Source organism: Rousettus aegyptiacus, unplaced genomic scaffold (assembly GCF_014176215.1).
Source record: "Rousettus aegyptiacus isolate mRouAeg1 unplaced genomic scaffold, mRouAeg1.p scaffold_m13_p_13, whole genome shotgun sequence".
In the NCBI taxonomy this organism is placed as follows: Eukaryota; Metazoa; Chordata; class Mammalia; order Chiroptera; family Pteropodidae; genus Rousettus; species Rousettus aegyptiacus.
Window position 1 is genome coordinate 44,941,473 of NW_023416288.1, and position 16,617 is coordinate 44,958,089.

Sequence of the window (16,617 nt, forward strand, 5' to 3'; positions counted from 1 at the left end):
CACCTCCGTGCTGGGCTGGGCTGCCAGGGACAGAGAGGAGGGTGGCTCTGCTGATGCCCACCCCCAGGAGACACGCGCCGTGGCCATTTGTCTCCCCAGCCCGAGCACCCAGCGACATCCCCCTGTAAATACGCTCCTTTTACCTCAAGTAGGAAATTCAGGTGTGCTTAACTTGCTTTTCTGCATTAAGACTAGGATGTTTAATCTTTTTTTTTTTTTTTTTTAGTTTTAAATTCATAGAGTGATTTTAAAAAGTGAGATATTTTCTAAATTTTACTAGGTATTTTTAGTCCTTTCTGCTTAAAAATCAATAAGACCTACATGCCACATGGTATAATTCATAGATGTCTTATTTTGTATTTGTGGATCTTCATTGAAAATTAAGACTTTGGGTAAAGTGCTGCTTATGCCATAATAATTCCCTAACAAAATCGTCAGTTACTCTGCAGCAGGGTTAGCCTCTGATGTAACTCTGTTTTTGTAACTTAGTAAGGTCAATAATGACAGCTTAAAAACATCGACGTTCACATAGGATGCCTTGGTTGACAAGGGACGTTTCGTGTATTCCATGGCACCTGATCACGTGCCTTCTTCGACTGCGTGGCAAGTGTCCATCTGGTCACCTCTACCAGACTGTCAGCTTCCTGACGCCTGGGACCATAAATCACAGGGTGACTTACATCACAGATTTTGTAGAAAATGCCTCATAAGTTCTAAATACGTGGGTATGGAATGTCCGAGCTGGACTCTGGCCTTTTGTAGTCGGCCTGTGGCTTTCCCGCTATGGATGTGGTTTATCCGATAGGGATTTTTTGGGCTCGGGTTTTCAGCACACTCCTGGAGGTGACGGAGGAGACGGAGGTTGGTAAGAAGGTAAAGCTTACACTCCAGGGAGGGCACGGATCAGCACAAACGGCTGTGGAGAGGCAGAGAAAGTGTCGAGGAGCCCAAAATTAGAACCCTAATTTAGAGGCTGCAGAAATGAGGTCTGGGTATGGCAGGGGTGTGGGGTGTGGCAGGGGTGTGGGGCGAGGCGGGGCGTGAGTGGGCGAAGGGGGTGTCCTCGGACGGGTTGGGGTCATCTGAGGTCCAGAAGTGGGAGCCAGCTTGGCCCCTGGGCCGTGAGCGCCCGGAGCTCCCTGAGGAAGTGGCCCCTTGGGCCTGGTGAGCGTGTGGGAAGGGCGGAGGGGCCCCTCGGGTGAGCAGGGGCGGAGACCCCGCTGGTAGGAGAGGAGACAGGGCGGTGTGTCCAGGCCCAAGGACACGCCCCTTCAGGGTGGGGCACAGATGCGCTTCATGACCTCCCAGGGGACAGGACAGGTGAAGTGAGGGGTGCAGACACAGCGCTGGACTTAGCGGAACTGGCTGGGGGGGGAGGTGGAGGTGTGGGCGGGGCCAGGCCAGCCTCCCCCCCCCCTCAGCTCTGCCTGCGGGGGCCTGGGAGAGTGCGCAGCCCCTGTCCGGCCGCTGCGGACACGTGCGCCCACGTGGCGTGCGCCCCGGAAGCCGTCCCCTGAGCTCAGGGCGGGTTCGTCCCTCTGAAGACACGGTCGTTTATTGTAAATTTTACTCACGTGAGGCATGGAGCATGATTCAGACTGCTAATCAAATGCCTAGCGCTCGCTGGGGGAAGGCGCACGCAGCCACCAGGCCGCGGGTGCTCGTGGGTCCCTCGGCCGTAGGCTGCGGCGGCCCCGCCGACGGAGACGGAGACCGTGGTGCTGAACGGCGTTGATGGGCGTTTTCCGCCTCACGGGGACGGGAGAAGCGGGCCGAGCCGCTGCTCGCCTGCCTCGGGCCCGGGCCGCGCGCGAGACCGTGGCCTTGGCCGGCCGCCCGTCCCCGGTGCAGCTGCAGGCCCGACAGCCCCTTGGGGCGACGCAGGCTCTGAGGGTCGTCACTGTCGCTTTCTATGCACAGACCCGCCGTTGGCAACCTTGCCAACAGCCAGCAATCGCAGGATGCTTTCCTGTTTAAACGTCTTTTTTTTTTTAATCAGAAGGAGAATAGTATTTGATAAGGTATGAAAACTCCAGGCAGCTCAGAGTTCAGTGCCCGACAATAAGATTTTCTCGGAACCCCGTTCGCTTTCCCTCATTTGCGTGTTATTCTCACGGCACAATGGCCGAGTCGAGTGATGGTAAGAAGCTGAATGGCCCACAAAACCGGAAGTATTTATTATCTGGCCATGCATGGAGGATGTTTGCCGGGCCTGGATCTCGACGACCAAGCAGCGAGGTGCGTGAGCCGGGTTCTCAGCGTCTGCCCCTTTCCACACTGGAAACCACTGGCCGGCGCGGGGGCCGCAGGCGGGGCTGGCAGGAGCGCCACCCGCTGGGGGACCCTCTGCCCCGCGGGCGCCACAGCCGTGCGCGCCACCAGGGCCCGGGCAGCTGCGAAGTCAACAGGAAGTGGAAGGCCAGGGGCTTCTGGCCTCTGTTTCTGAGGTAGTTTATTTAATCGTTAAGTCAATAGAATGGAACCTGTAATAATGGGCGTGTCCCGGACACTTCTGGAGGTACCATTTGGGGACAGCACAGGCACCCCTGGGTGGGGGCGCCCCAGGGTGGGAGGGAGGCCGCTGGGAGGTGTGCTTGCCTCCCCTGGGAATCCCGCGTGGAAGGAGGATTTCCTGAGCTGGGTCTTTAGGGACGAGGCAGAGACGTGGGGAACGGGGGTCAGAATTCTCTGCAGAGGAGAGGGCGGGTTTCAGGGTGGTGAGAGACAGTGCCGTCAGCTCAGGGGCTGGAGTCGAGCGCGGTGGGTGGGGGCCGGGGGGCTGTTGGCTACACCCCGAACAGGAGCCCGGAGTGGAAGACAGAGCAAGGCTGTGGCCGATGTGTGTTCAAAACCACCGCGTTTTCCCCCGTTGATTTAACTTAAGACGCCGCCTTCCAGTTTGTGACGAGACACCATCCTGTGCGAGCGGGAGTCGGGGGGGTCCCCGTCTCTCCTCTGGGTCCCAGCGATGCCTCTGGTGACGGGCGTGGCTGACGGCTTCTCAGCTGCTGCATCCGCTGATGCTCACGTCCACACTCACGAGTTACAGCAGCAGAACGTGACCCCGGGAGGGGTAGGGGATTGGGGAGCTGGGCCGGTGGGCGTGTCCTCTCAGGGCTGGTGGCCTGGAACCCGCCCCTCCATGCAGCGGACAGCAGTCTGCTTTGGGTGCCGCTCGGACCCCATTCTGCAGGGAGACTGAGGGCCCTGGCCCCTCTCGTTGGGGCACTGCTCCGCATAAGTCGCATTTGCCGATGGGTCGCAGAGGGAGCCAGGGAGGGCGGGGTCTCACCCTCACGGGCCGCATGCAGGTTGGGGGGCGGCGAGAGGACATGGGACCCTGGGGACAGCCAGCTGTCCCTGCGGCACAGAGAGGCACCCTCCCCATCCCTAACTGGCCGGCTGGGAAGGTTAGTCACCCAGCGTCCACACTCTGAGACACGTCGATCGGCGCAAGGTGAGCAGTCCCATGGCAGGGAAGCCCAGCCGGTGCCGTGAGGGCCTCACTGTGGACGGGCAATTCTCCCAGCCAGCCGGTCATGGCCATGTGGCTCTGTCCCCGGCGACGTCTGGGGACGGCCTAGCGAAGGGCCCGGATTCTGCCGCTGGCCTCTGTCAGCTCCTGGGGGGGCAGCCACCCCCGCCTCCCAGGTCAGACCCAGTTCGGGTGGGGTTCCCTTCCTCTTCCCCTTCCCCTTCCCACGGGCACCTGAGGGGGCTGCTGTGTGTGTGGGTGGGTGGGGGGTGCACAAGCCCTGTTGGGCCGAATGTGTCAACAAAGCCGCCTGTGACCTCAGCCCTCACTTCCTGTCCTGTCCGGGCACATGGCCCACGGCTCTGCAGCAGGACGAACCCCAACGCCCAAGGACGCAGATCCTCCTTGGGACCTCGTCGCTTCCGAAACACCATGTAACTATTGCCGTCTCGGGTCCCCCAGCCCCACGTTGCTAGTGGCGGTCCCGGGGCTGCCCTGGGGGTCCCCGTCCTGACACGCCGTCTGCGGCCTGTGCTCACCCGTCCCTGCAGCAGAGCCGGCCCCCGCGACACTCGCGTGCGGCGTCGGGGGGTGCAGTCCGTGGTACCCCAGAACAGGGAGACCACCACAGGGACGACGTGTTTCAGTAACGCCGCGTTGAGATGCCGAAAGCCAGAGACAGAACGGCCCGGGCGTGGGGCGCGATTTCCTGTAGGCTCTGCGGTTTCACACGCTAGAAAATAACCAACTTGGAAGACGAGGACGGCAGGGGCCAGTGGCCGCGGGAAAGAACCCGCAAGGACGGGCGAGCCCGGGCCGCGGTGGACGCCGGGCGCGGCCTTGAGCGTGGGCGCGCAGGGCAGAGTGAGGCGCGCGCCGGCCCGCAGTGGGGGACTCAGCCCCGCTGCGTCCTGCAGTGGCCGCAGGCGGGGAAGGCGCGCAGTGGGGCTCGCTGCCCACGGCGCTGGGGACAGGCAGAGGCAGTGGGCTGCTGTCACCTCTGAAGACGCGTCTTGTTTCCCGCATCTTCCACGCACCAGATGACTCGGCCACCTCGCTTTACGCCCCGCCCCTCACCCGCGCTAGGTGCTTCTGTTCCCCGGTACAGGCGGGGGGGAGGGGCACCGGCAAGGAGATGGCCCTAGCCCACCCCCCCCCCGCCCCCGGGCCCCTCGGGCCCCCCAGCCCCGCCCCCCGGCCCCCACCCGAGTGCCCGCCTCCCTGTGATGGCCCTGCCAGGTTCAGCCTTTGTCAGGGGCTGAGCCGCCCTGCTGAGCGGCCCCTTCGGCCCCCAGGGTCCGAGTGGACGGCGTGAGCTGCCGGACCAGCGCCGCGTCCAGCAGACCCTGCGGCCTCTCCGCTGTGAGAGCCGCGTCGCTCTCCCTGGACGCCTCCCCCCTGTCATGTCTGCTGGGCCGCGGTTTCTCCTGTCCGAATCCCCGCTGTGGTTGACGTGACTTGCAGGCAGGAGCCGGTTCCTTGTTTTCGGATGGCCCACCGCTGCGGCCTCGGCACCCGCCCTGCAGTGGCGCGGCTGGCCAGCCGGCTGGCCGCTGCTGTGCAGGGCCGGGGCGTGGGCGGGGCCCGGGGCGTGGGCGGGGCCCGGGGCGTGGGTGGGGCCCGGGGCGTGGGCGGGGCCCGGGGCGTGGGCGGGGCCCGGGGCGTGGGTGGGGCCCGGGGCGTGGGCGGGGCCTGGGGCCTGGGGCCTGAGCGTATTCGAACCTCAGTCAGTGTGAGTTTTCTCTTCAGAGACAAGCTGAGCGAGGCCCTGCTTACTGGGGGGCGGGGGGAGGGACTTATTTGTACACACGTTGGCTCCGGGCACGTGACCCCAGTGCAGGACAGCGACCCGCGAGTCTGCTGAGTTTTCCTCATGATGCTTAGGAATAAATGTCCTCTGGCTCCAGGGCAAGTAGAAGGTAGAAGCCAGGCTGGGTGGGGACACTGGCCGCCGGATCGCTCGGCGCCGGGCAGGGCGGAGGCGGCCGGGCTGGGCGGGCCGCCTGCCCCTCAGTGGACTGTCAGGGCCGCCCGTGCGGGCCTCGCGTGGTCCAGGGCCCACTCTGCGTTTGTGTCGTGCTCTTGTGTTCCCTGCAGGACGCCCCTCCCATCCGGCCCCGCCCATCCGGGCCCCGCCCCCGGGCGGGGCGTCCCGCTGCCTGGGAGAAGCCGTTGTCATATGGGCACCGGTGGCTTTGACAGGTCAGGCTGTCAGGCTCCCGGAAAGCAGGAGTCGCGGTAAAAATCCCGGCGCCCACCACAGCTCCGCTCTCGCATTGGTTCGGCGAGGTGGGTGGGGGCTCAGGCAGAGCCTAGGGGGACAGAGGAACAGGGGACTCATTCTGTGACAGCCTGAGGACACCGCGCTCCTCCCATCCTTCCTCCCTCCCTCCCCACAGGGAAAGGGAGACCCAGGCCCTGCCCAGTGCCGCGTGGGCCGGCACAGTGTCAGGTGACTTGAGGCCCAGCGCTGCGAGCTCTCCAGTCTCTGTCTTGGTTTTGTGCTCTCGCCGCCGGTGGGGCGTGGGGAGCCGAGCGGCCTGGCTTTGCCGGACAGCTGGGCGTCCCTGGGGGGCGGCGGCAGGAGAGGCTGTTGTGGTCCCGTCGGCTGAGCCGGCTCGGGTTCCCCGGACCGGGACGGCTCGGAGGCCCAGGCCCTATTTTGAGAAACAGCTCCCGAGGGAGGTCATCGAGTGCCACATTTTCAAAGGAGAGTTAGAGGCGGCAGGTGCTGAGCTCTGCGCCCAGCAAGCGCCCACACACACACACCACGCAGGCGCCGTTGGCTTCAGGGCCCACCGGTCTCGGTCAGGAAGGGGATGTTGGGACAGAGGACGCAGCGGCGTGCCCTTGGACCCTGCCCGAGGCGTGGGCGGACGGGCCGTTGTCCCCTTTCGGTCTGCAGGACCCCCGCCCCGGGCCTCGCCAGCCCGACTATGCTCGGGTCCGATTCGGCGGCCTGCGCCGGCCCTGGGGTGCGCAGCCTCCGGGGTGTTGGCCGCGCAGACCCCGCATTGCAGAGCGCAGGGAGCGGGTCTCCAGCTTTCCGTCCCACGCGGGGAAGGGCGGGCGCTCAGGGTCAAACCCTGCTGGTAGCGCACGAGCCGGCCGACGAGGGCCCGAACAAGCCCTGCCCTGAAACCGAGGCAGTGGACATGCGGTGGTTTTAAGCCACAACCACTTGGAGCTAACCGATGACCTTTGAAATGCCAGAAATGTCTTTGCACATTTTTCCCATTTCGTGAGCAGTCTCTGCGGGGCACGCGCAGCTCCTGAACCTGGAGGAGCCGCGGGAGGGTGAGCTGCATGCTCGGTGACTCACACCCCGGGAGCCCCAGACCCCACCCTGCTCCCTGCCGGGCCTGCCTGGTGTGCGGGCTGGGCCACCTGCTCAGGGCCGCAGGCGCGTGCGGAGCCCTGCCCCGCCGCCCGCCCAGGTGCTCCTTGGTCTCAGGTACCCCCCGGCGCACAGCACAGGCCCACATTTTCCAGAAGCAGCCACCTGCTTGGCTGCATGGTGCCTTCCTAGGACCTGGTGCCGATGACTCGGGCCCGTGGCGACAGCAGAGGAAGCTGGTGGCACTGTGACCGTGTTGCAGAAACGCTGCAGGGTTGAGGGTGAGTGGGGTGTCCTGACTGGCAGCTCTTCTGGGGGTTGGATGTCCGTGGACAGACGCGTCACAGCGCTGGGTCAGCGGGTCTGGGTGGACACAGACAGCCGGGTTTCGCCGTGAAGGTGTTCAGGGCCTCATCTGATCTTTTAATTTTTATTTTTCAAAAAGAGTCAGGAATTCCTTTTGTTAGCATGAAATGTCCCAGTGTTTTCAAAGTCGGTTAACATAAACATGTGCGCGCTCACCCACAGACACACACACACACACACACACGCACACGCACACACGCGGCCCTGTGCCGGACGCACGGGGAGACGCCCTGGGTGTCCCAGCCGGCTAGTTCCCACGCCCCTGGGGCCAGCGCTGCAGGGTGCCCTCGGAGGGCAAGAGGGCCAGGCTCCGCGGCATGGCGGGCGCTGTGCGCACAGCTGCGGGGCGAAGGCGGTGGTCGCGGGAGGCGGGAACGCAGGCGGGGCCGCATCTGCAGGTGATGGAGACTGTGCAGCCCAGCCGGGCCACGGTGGGCGGGGGCGGGGAGCGTGGATGGAAACAGCATCACAGGCTGACGCTGTGGTTGGGACATGGCTTATTGGGAACACTGGGGGGGAGCGGAAACCCCTTCTAGCTGCCCCCGCCCCCCCATCCCCCGTCACAGTGCCAGCCGAGTGAGTGTGTGCATCGGCGGCTGCTTCCTCTTCCAGGCCGAGCTCTGAAGTTCCCACTGCATTAGGTCCTAGAAACAAGCAGGGAGCCACCTGGGAAACACTCATTTCCTAGAAATGATTAGATAACACTTTTTTTGTTTGTTTGTTCTGAAAGCACGTTTGGGAGGTAGCGCTAATGGCCAGTGGGCTGCTCAGGACGGGGCCTCTGGGTGGGCTCCCAGGCGGGCTGCTGGGGGTTCTCTCTGTCTCGGCGCCCGCATGTGGGACGGGGCACGTGTTCTTCCCACGAGAGGCTGGACGGGCCATGGTCCAGAGTCCAGGGCCCTGTGCTGAGGCATCCGGGCTCAGCGTGAGCCTTGGCACTCTGTAACTTGGAGGGTTTGCCTGCTCCTTATTGGTTTAATTGGGAATGTGACAGTGGCCCCCGTGGGGGTCATCGTGGGGAATACGTGAATTATTAACACACGGCCCTGAGACGGGGGTGCTGTGTGCTGACTACTTCATTTTTATATCTGTAAATCAAAAGGACAAAGTATATGATGGATAAGAAACATAAAAATATAAAACAATTAGGGTACAGGCATGAGGCTTTTAGCAAGGAAAGGAAGTGGACGCTGTGTGCCTGTTTATTAGCAAAGACGAGGTCTGGGGGCCAGTCCTAAGTCCGGTGTTCACCGGTGGCGTGAGCCGCGGGGGCTTGTGGCCTCCTCTGAACCCCGTCCGCGGTTTCCTCCCATCTCGTTAAATGGCCTCTTTCATTTTACAAGTAATACGTATACAGGAGATTATATAGAAAAATTAGGAAATGCATAGGAGTGAAAATAGCAAAGCAGACTTCGTGCTGCCCGTCACCCAGAGAGCATTATCGCTAATTTCTCGCTGTATCTTTCTGGACTGGTTCGTGGTGCATCACCATAACATACGCTGCTCTTAACAACAGAGTTTTGCTAAATAATATTTTGCAGCTTGTTTTCTAACCTGTATCGAGCATTTTGGCATATCAAATTATGTACTTTTAAAGACTATCTAACCAGTTCTGGTATCACACGGTTTTAAAGTACATAGATTTGGAGGTCACCTCGTGTTAGCCTGCGGTTATATCATTTTATGTCCATTTGCTATCACAAGTGATCTCCTTGGCATCTTTCAAAATCCCACGATGCACTCTCTTGTGGGGCGATTCAGGGTAAATTTCTAGAAGTGGAATTCCCCCGCGTCGTGCCTCAGGCCGGAGCTCCGCCAACGAGCCGGCCCCGCAGGAGACTTCCCCTCGCTCAGGGCTCGGCGGCCGCATGGGGGCTCGTCTGGCGGGACTGGGGCGGGAGGCGGCAGGAGTTGGGGACACCTGCTTCGCCCCTCTGCTCCGACACCAGTCGCCATCTGCCTCCCAGGGCCGCGGGTCTCTCTGACGCTGTTTCCTCGGCTGCAACAAAATATTTCAAGGACCGAAAGAGGCGACTGTCTCAGGCCGCTGTCGGTGTCGGTCCGGGTGTCTGGTCAGCACCAGCTGTTCTCGGGAAATGCCCGGGGTCCGTGTGAGGTCGGTTCTCACGCACCGATAGTGAACAGCACGTATGTGTAACATACACGCACACGCACACACGCCCACGCAACAGGACGCCTGCATACAGCTAGCCCGGTCCCTTCCCTGGGTAACCCAGAGACAGAGCCTCTAAGAATGATCCTCAGAGCGGTGAGTCGGGCGCAGGCCGTTAGAAGCGGCGGGCCCCCATGCTGCGTGGGAAGTCAGACGAGCGGGGGAGGGGCCGTGCGGTTGACGCCCACGGGCGTTGATGCTCATTGGATGTTCCGGCTAATTTATTCCATTCCGGCCTGATGTCGCCCCCAACACATCCTCGGTGTCACGGGTCCTGGGGTTCCAGACACTCCGCTGGTCACCGTGTCAGATCGAGGTGTGCAGCCCGTGGGCCGGCAGGTGACTTGGAGTCCGCTCGGGACCCCGAGAGGGATGGCCATGCGGAGCCCGCCGCTTTTAGGCGTCGTCTTGCAAAACGCTTCCTTTCAAAAACGCTTCCTCCGTTTTCCTCAACTGTCCCTTTTCTGTTAACTGCACTGATTTTGAAAAGGTCGTGCCACTCGGAGGCGTTTCTGGGGAGATCAGCGCTCGTGAGAAAGGGCTGTGAGGAAGGACCGGAAAGCCGCTGGGGACATGCGGGCGCTGGCATCATCGTCCCCGAGGCGGAATGGCCATGTCACCCCGTCCTCCCTGTCGTCACTTAGGAGGAAGATGAAGGCTCGCGCTCCGCCCCCTCCTGGGAAGCCCGCCACCCCGACCGTGCCCCGTGGAGAGAGCCCTGCCCGCGGCGTGGCCCCCGCCGGCCAGCCGGCCGCTCAGAGCAGCGCAGTGGACGTCACCGTGGTGCTGCCCAGCGGGCGGGAGACGAGGAGCGTGGTCAACGGCAGGTAAGGCCGGGCCGGCCCCCGCCCTCAGTGTGCACGTCCAGGGTCAGCCACGAGCCGGACCGGGCCGGGGGTGTCGATCGGGGCCCGGGTGACCGCCTGGCGTGTCGCCAGGAGCGGCTGTGCTGACCGGCCCTGCTGAGTGGTCGTGAATGGCGAGGGCTTGCGCAGCACACGGCGGCCGGGCGTGGGCTCAGCGGCACGAGGCACAGGTGCCTGTCAAGCTCCGAGTGGGTGACCAGCCGCCAGGCTCCAGCATCCTTGGAGCTGAAGCCGCGCAGCCAGGGGCTACCTCCCAAAGTGACCGCTCCCACGCCCACTCACAGACTGACCCACGGAGCCGTCCAGACACCTGCAAGTCATTGTCTAAAGGCACATTCAAGTCCAGGTTAAGGGATGAACCCGGTCCCTGGATTTTAAATTTAAGGGGATCAATTTCCAGACTGGGGGCTCCCTCCTGGATCAGAGCCACTGTGACAGGTAGCCTGAGAAGACTTCTACTCACATGTTAAACTTAAAAATAGAGACCACAGCAACTGCCGAGGAAATAAGTTTCACCTCTATGTTCCGAGCGCTCGGAGACATCAGGGTGACAGAGACAAGGACGCTGGAGGAAAGACGTTCAGTTGGCAAGCTCCCATCGCACTCACGCGGCGCCTGGCCCCACGCCCCACGGCGTTCCGATGCGCGTGCACGTAAGGCTCCACCCGGTGGCCGCTGCCCTCATGCTGTCACCAGCGAGGACGCCGAGGCACCACGGGGCGTGGTGACTGCGCCCCGGGCGGGCTGCCTCACGAGGTCTTTCACTGGGGGAGACACCGACCCCTCACGAGGGCCCCCCGCCCCGTGTGCAAAGTCCCGCTTTCTGTCGTGGGAAGACGGGCTTATTCTGAATGAAGAAAAACCCGTCCAGCCCCAGAGCGTCCCCACCCCAGGACATCGGATTCGATGTTTCAAACATGTTACCAGTTATTGGATTAAAGGGCCAGGAAGGCAACATTGTCAGCTTTCATGGTCTTTGTGGTTGATGTCTAAGATGAAGTCACTCTTTCAACCTGGATTTGTAGCTGTTCACACAGTGAGAGACTGTGGGTGGGCGGGAGCGGGACCAGTGTCCCAGCCCCAGCCCTTCCTGGGACGCAGGGGCTCAGTCTCCACCTCTCAGACTTGGGGTGACGAGGAGGAGTGATGCGAAGTGCGCGGGAGAGCTCCAGGCCGCCGCGGCCGCGCACTGCAAGGCACGGACGGCCAGTCGCATTCCAGCGTCGGGAGCGTTTTCTGTCCAGAGCGTTCTCCGCGCTAAGGCTGTGCAACGCAAGATCGGCCTCTGGGGACCTGCTCCCTGAGCCCGTCACCTCCCCTGACTTGTCCGCACCCACTGTCTGCTTCCACCAGGCAGACAGACACACGTACGTTGTCAAAAATGTTTAAATTAATCTTAGGGCGTAAACCACAAAAATGACAGAAGCTAGGACTCCCACATTTCGTGGCGAGTCCGGTGTCCCCTCCACGAGTTCTGGTGAAGACACCTGAGCTACCTAATCACTTCCTGGATGGCCGGTGGGAGCAGGTGCTGCTGGGGAGATGGTTTCGAGACAATGAAAGCGTTACCGGTATTCTTTACCTGTAGCAGCTGAACGGGAAGTAGGGCGCTCGGGGGTTCTCTCGGGCTCGGGGCTTCGCCTGTGGTTCTCCCGCTTAGTGAGGTGCCCCCTGCAGCTCCCGGCCCTCCCGTGAGCGCCTGCAGGTCTCCGGCAGCTAGCGCTGCATGTTTGCAGGGCTGCTGCGGGTTCCAGGTCGCCAGGCACCTGCACAAGGTAATTAGGACCTCGCATCCCAGCCACGCCACCTACTGGCGAAGGCGTAAGGAAAGGACCCACGTTTTCAGTGACAGGTTTATGCTGCACTCCTCTGCAAATTAGGGAGAGGAATGTTGGTTTTAAATATAAAAACGTTCCGCTAGACAAATAGGAAAGATGTCAGCGACGTTTTCCATTTTCTGGGATAATCTGAATTGTCGTTGTTCTCTCTTAGTAAATAATTACCTGTGATGATGGAGGCATGACCACGGTCTGTTTCCCTTTTCCAGCCATGCAATGATGGACCTCCTGGTTGAACTCTGCCTCCAGAACCACCTGAACCCGTCCCACCATGCCCTTGAGATCTGGTCTGCAGAAACCCAACAGCCTTTGAGTTTTAAGCCAAATACTTTACTCGGGACCCTGAACGCGCACACTGTATTCCTGAAAGAAAAAGTTCCTGAAGAGAAGGCGAAGCCCAGCCCGCCTAAGATGCCTGAGGTCAGTAGGATGAGGGCCGTCCGCCAAGGACACGGAGCCACCTGTGGCCGAGGGTGCTGGGGGGCAGAGGAGGGGGCTGCGGAGCCCCCGTTATTTTACAAACGTGCAGACAGCTGCGGTTCATGATTCTGCTTACGAGCCGGGCAGAGTCAGGAGCCACACTGAGTTTACTTTAGAAGACGGAAGTTTCCAGAATTTAGTGTTTACCGTCGTAACCTTGTTCCTCTGGCCGTTTTAGAAGAGGAGCTGGTCTAGAGCAGAGCCATCCCTTCGAACTTCCCGCGGGTGACATGGTCTCTAGCTCTGCGGTCGGCAAGGCAAGGGCCGCTGAGCGCACGAGATGCGGTGAGCGCACGCGACAAAACGGACTTTTAATTTAAACGTGAACAAGCACACAGTGTCCGTCGCTGCCCGCTGGACCCGTTCTGGAGGTTCCAGCTCAGTTCTGGAGGGCTCCGGGCCCTCAGAAGCCAGGCAGTAGAGAGGCCTGAACGTCTTAGAGGGGAAAGGGGAGTTTTCTTCTGAAAAACTGATGTCATCATAAATATTTACTCGCCGAGGTTGGAGAACATCTTATCATCTACATAGACTTATTTCAGGCTTTAATCAAATTGACTGTCTTTATTTCTGATTATTAAATGTCTGCTGTTTAAAAAAAAAATCCAAAATGTTGTTCTAGCTTAAAATATGTATGTATATGTAGTGTGTATATATAAACGGGCGTACCCATACATACATACGCACTATGTATGTTTATATAGATATTTATATACTCATGTGGCTATTTTGGCTTCTTAAACAAAAATTCGATGTCTTGTTTGGTGAGGGTTTTTCTTTACACTGAATTCCTCACAATACTTCCCAACCGCTCTCCTTTGAAAATATATTTGAGCACCTCGTGCTCGGGTCTGGTCGGAATCCTTGTAAGACAGTGTACGTCTTGGTTTTTAAGTGGCGAGCGCTCGCTGATGTCCACGTCTCAGTGTCGTCGGCCGTTCTGTGTTAGTAAGAGAGAGTGTGGGGTGGACTCACTGCCCCAGGCGTTCACGGTGGCCGCGCCCCGCCCCCCGAGCCGCGGAGCCCGCGGGAGGAAAGGTTCAGGCGGCGCGACATCCCCCGCCCCATGCGATGCGCGCCGCGCAGGGGGCGGGGCGCTGCGGCAGGTGCGCGCGCTCACGCCGCCCTCGCGCGTGTCTCCCGCAGAAGTCCGTGCGCCTGGTGGTGAACTACCTGCGGACGCAGAAGGCCGTGGTGCGCGTGAGCCCCGACGCGCCGCTGCGGGCCATCCTGCCGGTCATCTGCGCCAAGTGCGGCGTCAGCCCCGAGCACGTGGTGCTGCTGAGGGACAACGTGGCCGGGGAGGAGCTGCAGCTGTCCCGGTCCCTGAACGAGCTGGGCATCAAGGAGCTCTACGCGTGGGACAACCGGAGAGGTGAGCGCCGCACCCCCACCACCCCCCTCCCCCGGAGCAGGGGCGCAGACCCGGAGCGGAGCTCCTGCCCCTGCCGCTGCGAGCGCCCCACCCCGTGAGCGCCCCTCTGCGCTGAGCTCCCCACTGCCGTGAGCGCTGTGCCCCGTGAGCACCCCTCCGCAGTGAGCGCCCCACCCCGTGAGCACCCCGCCTCCGTGAGCGCTCCTCCGCCTTTAGCACCCCGCCCCGCCTACTGTGGGTGCCCCGCCCCCGTGAGCGCCCTGCTGCAGTGAGCACTCACCCCGTAAATACCCTCACAGGGAACGCCTCCTCCATCAGACCCCACCCTGTGAACACCACGCCCCCAATGACCGCTGCGCTAAGTGAGGGTCCGAACCCCTCTACCCTATGAGCGCCCCGCCCCATGAGCGCCCCCACCGTGAGCGCCCCGTCCCCCTCCCGCAGGCGCTCCCCACGCCTTGAGCAGCCTGCCTCCCTGAGCGCCCCTCTGCCCTGAGCTCCTCTCGGCTGTGAGCGCCCCGCCCCTGTCGGCGCCCCGCCCCGTGAGCTGCGGCTCCGCAGCGCCAGGCCGACCTCGCTGGCAACTTGATCTTGTCAGGGCGAGTGGGAGTCCGCAGAGAGAAGGCCGGGCCTGCCCTGGTGCCCGACTGCGGCTCTGCCTCTTCCCCCCTGGTCTTGAGCTCCCCGCGACCCCTTCCCTGCGAGCTAGCGGGAGAGTAGGGGGAGGTGAAGCGAGCTGGGGCTTCCACCCAGAACACAAACGGACGTCCTGGTGGGGTGTCATAATCAAAACCAGGGACAAAGTGCAGCTAGCTGTGCCCTGGAGCTGCCCAAACCACCCTGCAGCCCCTCAAGATACCCCTGAGGCTTGGCCGCCCTGGAGGCTGGAAACCATTCACTCCTCTGTGACTCTGGTACCTGGCCTGAGGTCCCAGCCAGAGCCGCTGGGGGCGGCAGACCCACGGGCCGTGTAAGCAGAGTCCCCGGACTGACAGAACAGGCCGACTGTATTTAAACAACTGCCGGAGCACCCCCCCCGCCCCCCCCCCCCCCCGTCAATACTCTCAGACCTTAGAATTATAAAAAAGAGACTTCATAAAGGTATCTATTTTAATAAGCCTCACTTGCTATCTGTTGCCTTTTTATTTCACAAATATTAAGTAGGTTGGGCTTTTAAAATATATACGTACTCAAGTTGTTGGTGTTTCTCTACAGTTTTTTTTTAATTGTTACAATAAAAAAATCAACTTTTTTATTACCAAATTTATTGTGAAATCAAAGATGGCAGTGGGGCCACCCTTCTCCCACCCCTCCTCTCTGGTTCTGGACCCCGGTCTCAACCTGATAGTCAAGGAAGGGTTTTGGCTCAGCTGCGCGAGCGCCACATGGACTATCTGTTCCTCCAGAGGGAGGCGCTCCGACAGCCCCCAGCTTCCTGTGTTGAGCAGGTATCTTTTTAAACTCAGACAAGGGTATTCTCGGCATCTGCTTCACGGGCCAGACGCCGCCGTGTGTCTGTCTGGTATATCCACCTGATGCACACTAGGGGTCTGGGAGTTTTTAAAAAGCAGAGCTTTCCTTTGGCAAGACAGAAAAGAAAAACTGTGTGAATGAGAAAGGCTTACATTGCCTCTCCTCGGGGGCATGGAGCCCAGGAGCCTGTGGTGTCTGGAACACAGAGCTGAGGGTCACCAGGGAAACCTCCCCAGGTCAGGTACCCCGGTCCCCATGTGGGGAGGCCACTGATGCAGCCCCCATGGCCACCAGACTGAGAAGCACTTCTGCGCTTGGGGAACGACCTGTGCTCAAGTCCCCCGCCCCCCCGCCCCCTTCCACTGCCTTGGGCGCCTGCGAGGGACCTTCTCCCTTGGGTCCCCCGCAGCTGCCCCAGAAAATAAAGGTGCGACACCGGGAGTGGCGGGGCCCTGCTGCAGCCCAGTGGCCCACGGCCCTTTTGTCTGGGCCGTGCTGGCTCTGAGGTATTTGATTACCGTTCCTGCCGGGCGCCTCCATCCCGCGCTGCCGACAGTCGGTGTTTGAGAAGAAAAGGAATGTCCAGGAGGACATCCACGGGGAGCCCTCGCCTTTGTCCCCCTCAGGGCACATCCCCTCCCCAGCCAGCAGGGGCTTGCGAACCAGGAGGGCCAGGGCACAGGTGTGTCACTAGGCTGAGGGAAGCCTTCCTCCGCAGGGACGCCCCACCTGCTTCCACTGTGGGGCTTAGCCCGACGGGGGTGGCGGGGGGGGGGGGGGGGGGGGGGGGGGGGCTGGATGCCTGGAGAGCAGGCCTGCTTTGCACGTGGCCTTCTCCTGCGCAGGCGCCGACCGCCGCGCCCAAGGCTCCTGGAGGCGCTGGGGCCCTGCGCAGGCGCCGACCGCGACGTGGAGCTGCCCTTACTCTCTCCTTGCCTGCCTTTTCCAGTTCTTCTGACCAAAACTCAGTCCGAGCCATCCCTGGGCTGCCGAGGTACAGTGAGCCGGGTGCACGCTCTGCCCGCTGCCCTTCGCATGGCCCGGGCTGGGACCCGCACGGGGCACGGTGTGACTGTGTGCGGGGTGCAGGTGTGGCCTGGGGCACCTCTGGGGGCTTCTTGCCGGCTGAACCGTGGCTGTGGCTGTGGGCTGGCTTCTTGACTCCCTGGTTGGCTGAGAGAAGAGGTCTGTCACAGGAGGATTCGCTGTGTGCTTGGCTCTGAGTGCGAAGAGGCTG

The 16,617-nt window shown here is 61.4% G+C and overlaps 1 protein-coding gene across 4 annotated transcripts in view; it reads left to right on the plus strand.

Moving 5' to 3' along the window:
* Nucleotides 1-16,617, plus strand: part of LOC107512373 (protein cordon-bleu) — an 87,796-nt gene that overhangs the window by 31,863 nt on the left and 39,316 nt on the right. For 3 of the 4 annotated variants that reach the window (XM_036230511.1, XM_036230510.1, XM_036230512.1), the window contains exons 2-5: nt 9,996-10,178; nt 12,265-12,475; nt 13,679-13,907; nt 16,330-16,374. In XM_036230511.1, the coding sequence (XP_036086404.1) occupies nt 9,996-10,178; nt 12,265-12,475; nt 13,679-13,907; nt 16,330-16,374 (668 nt within the window). The remainder of the gene's footprint in view (nt 1-9,995; nt 10,179-12,264; nt 12,476-13,678; nt 13,908-16,329; nt 16,375-16,617) is intronic. The other variant, XM_036230513.1, reaches the window with a different exon arrangement.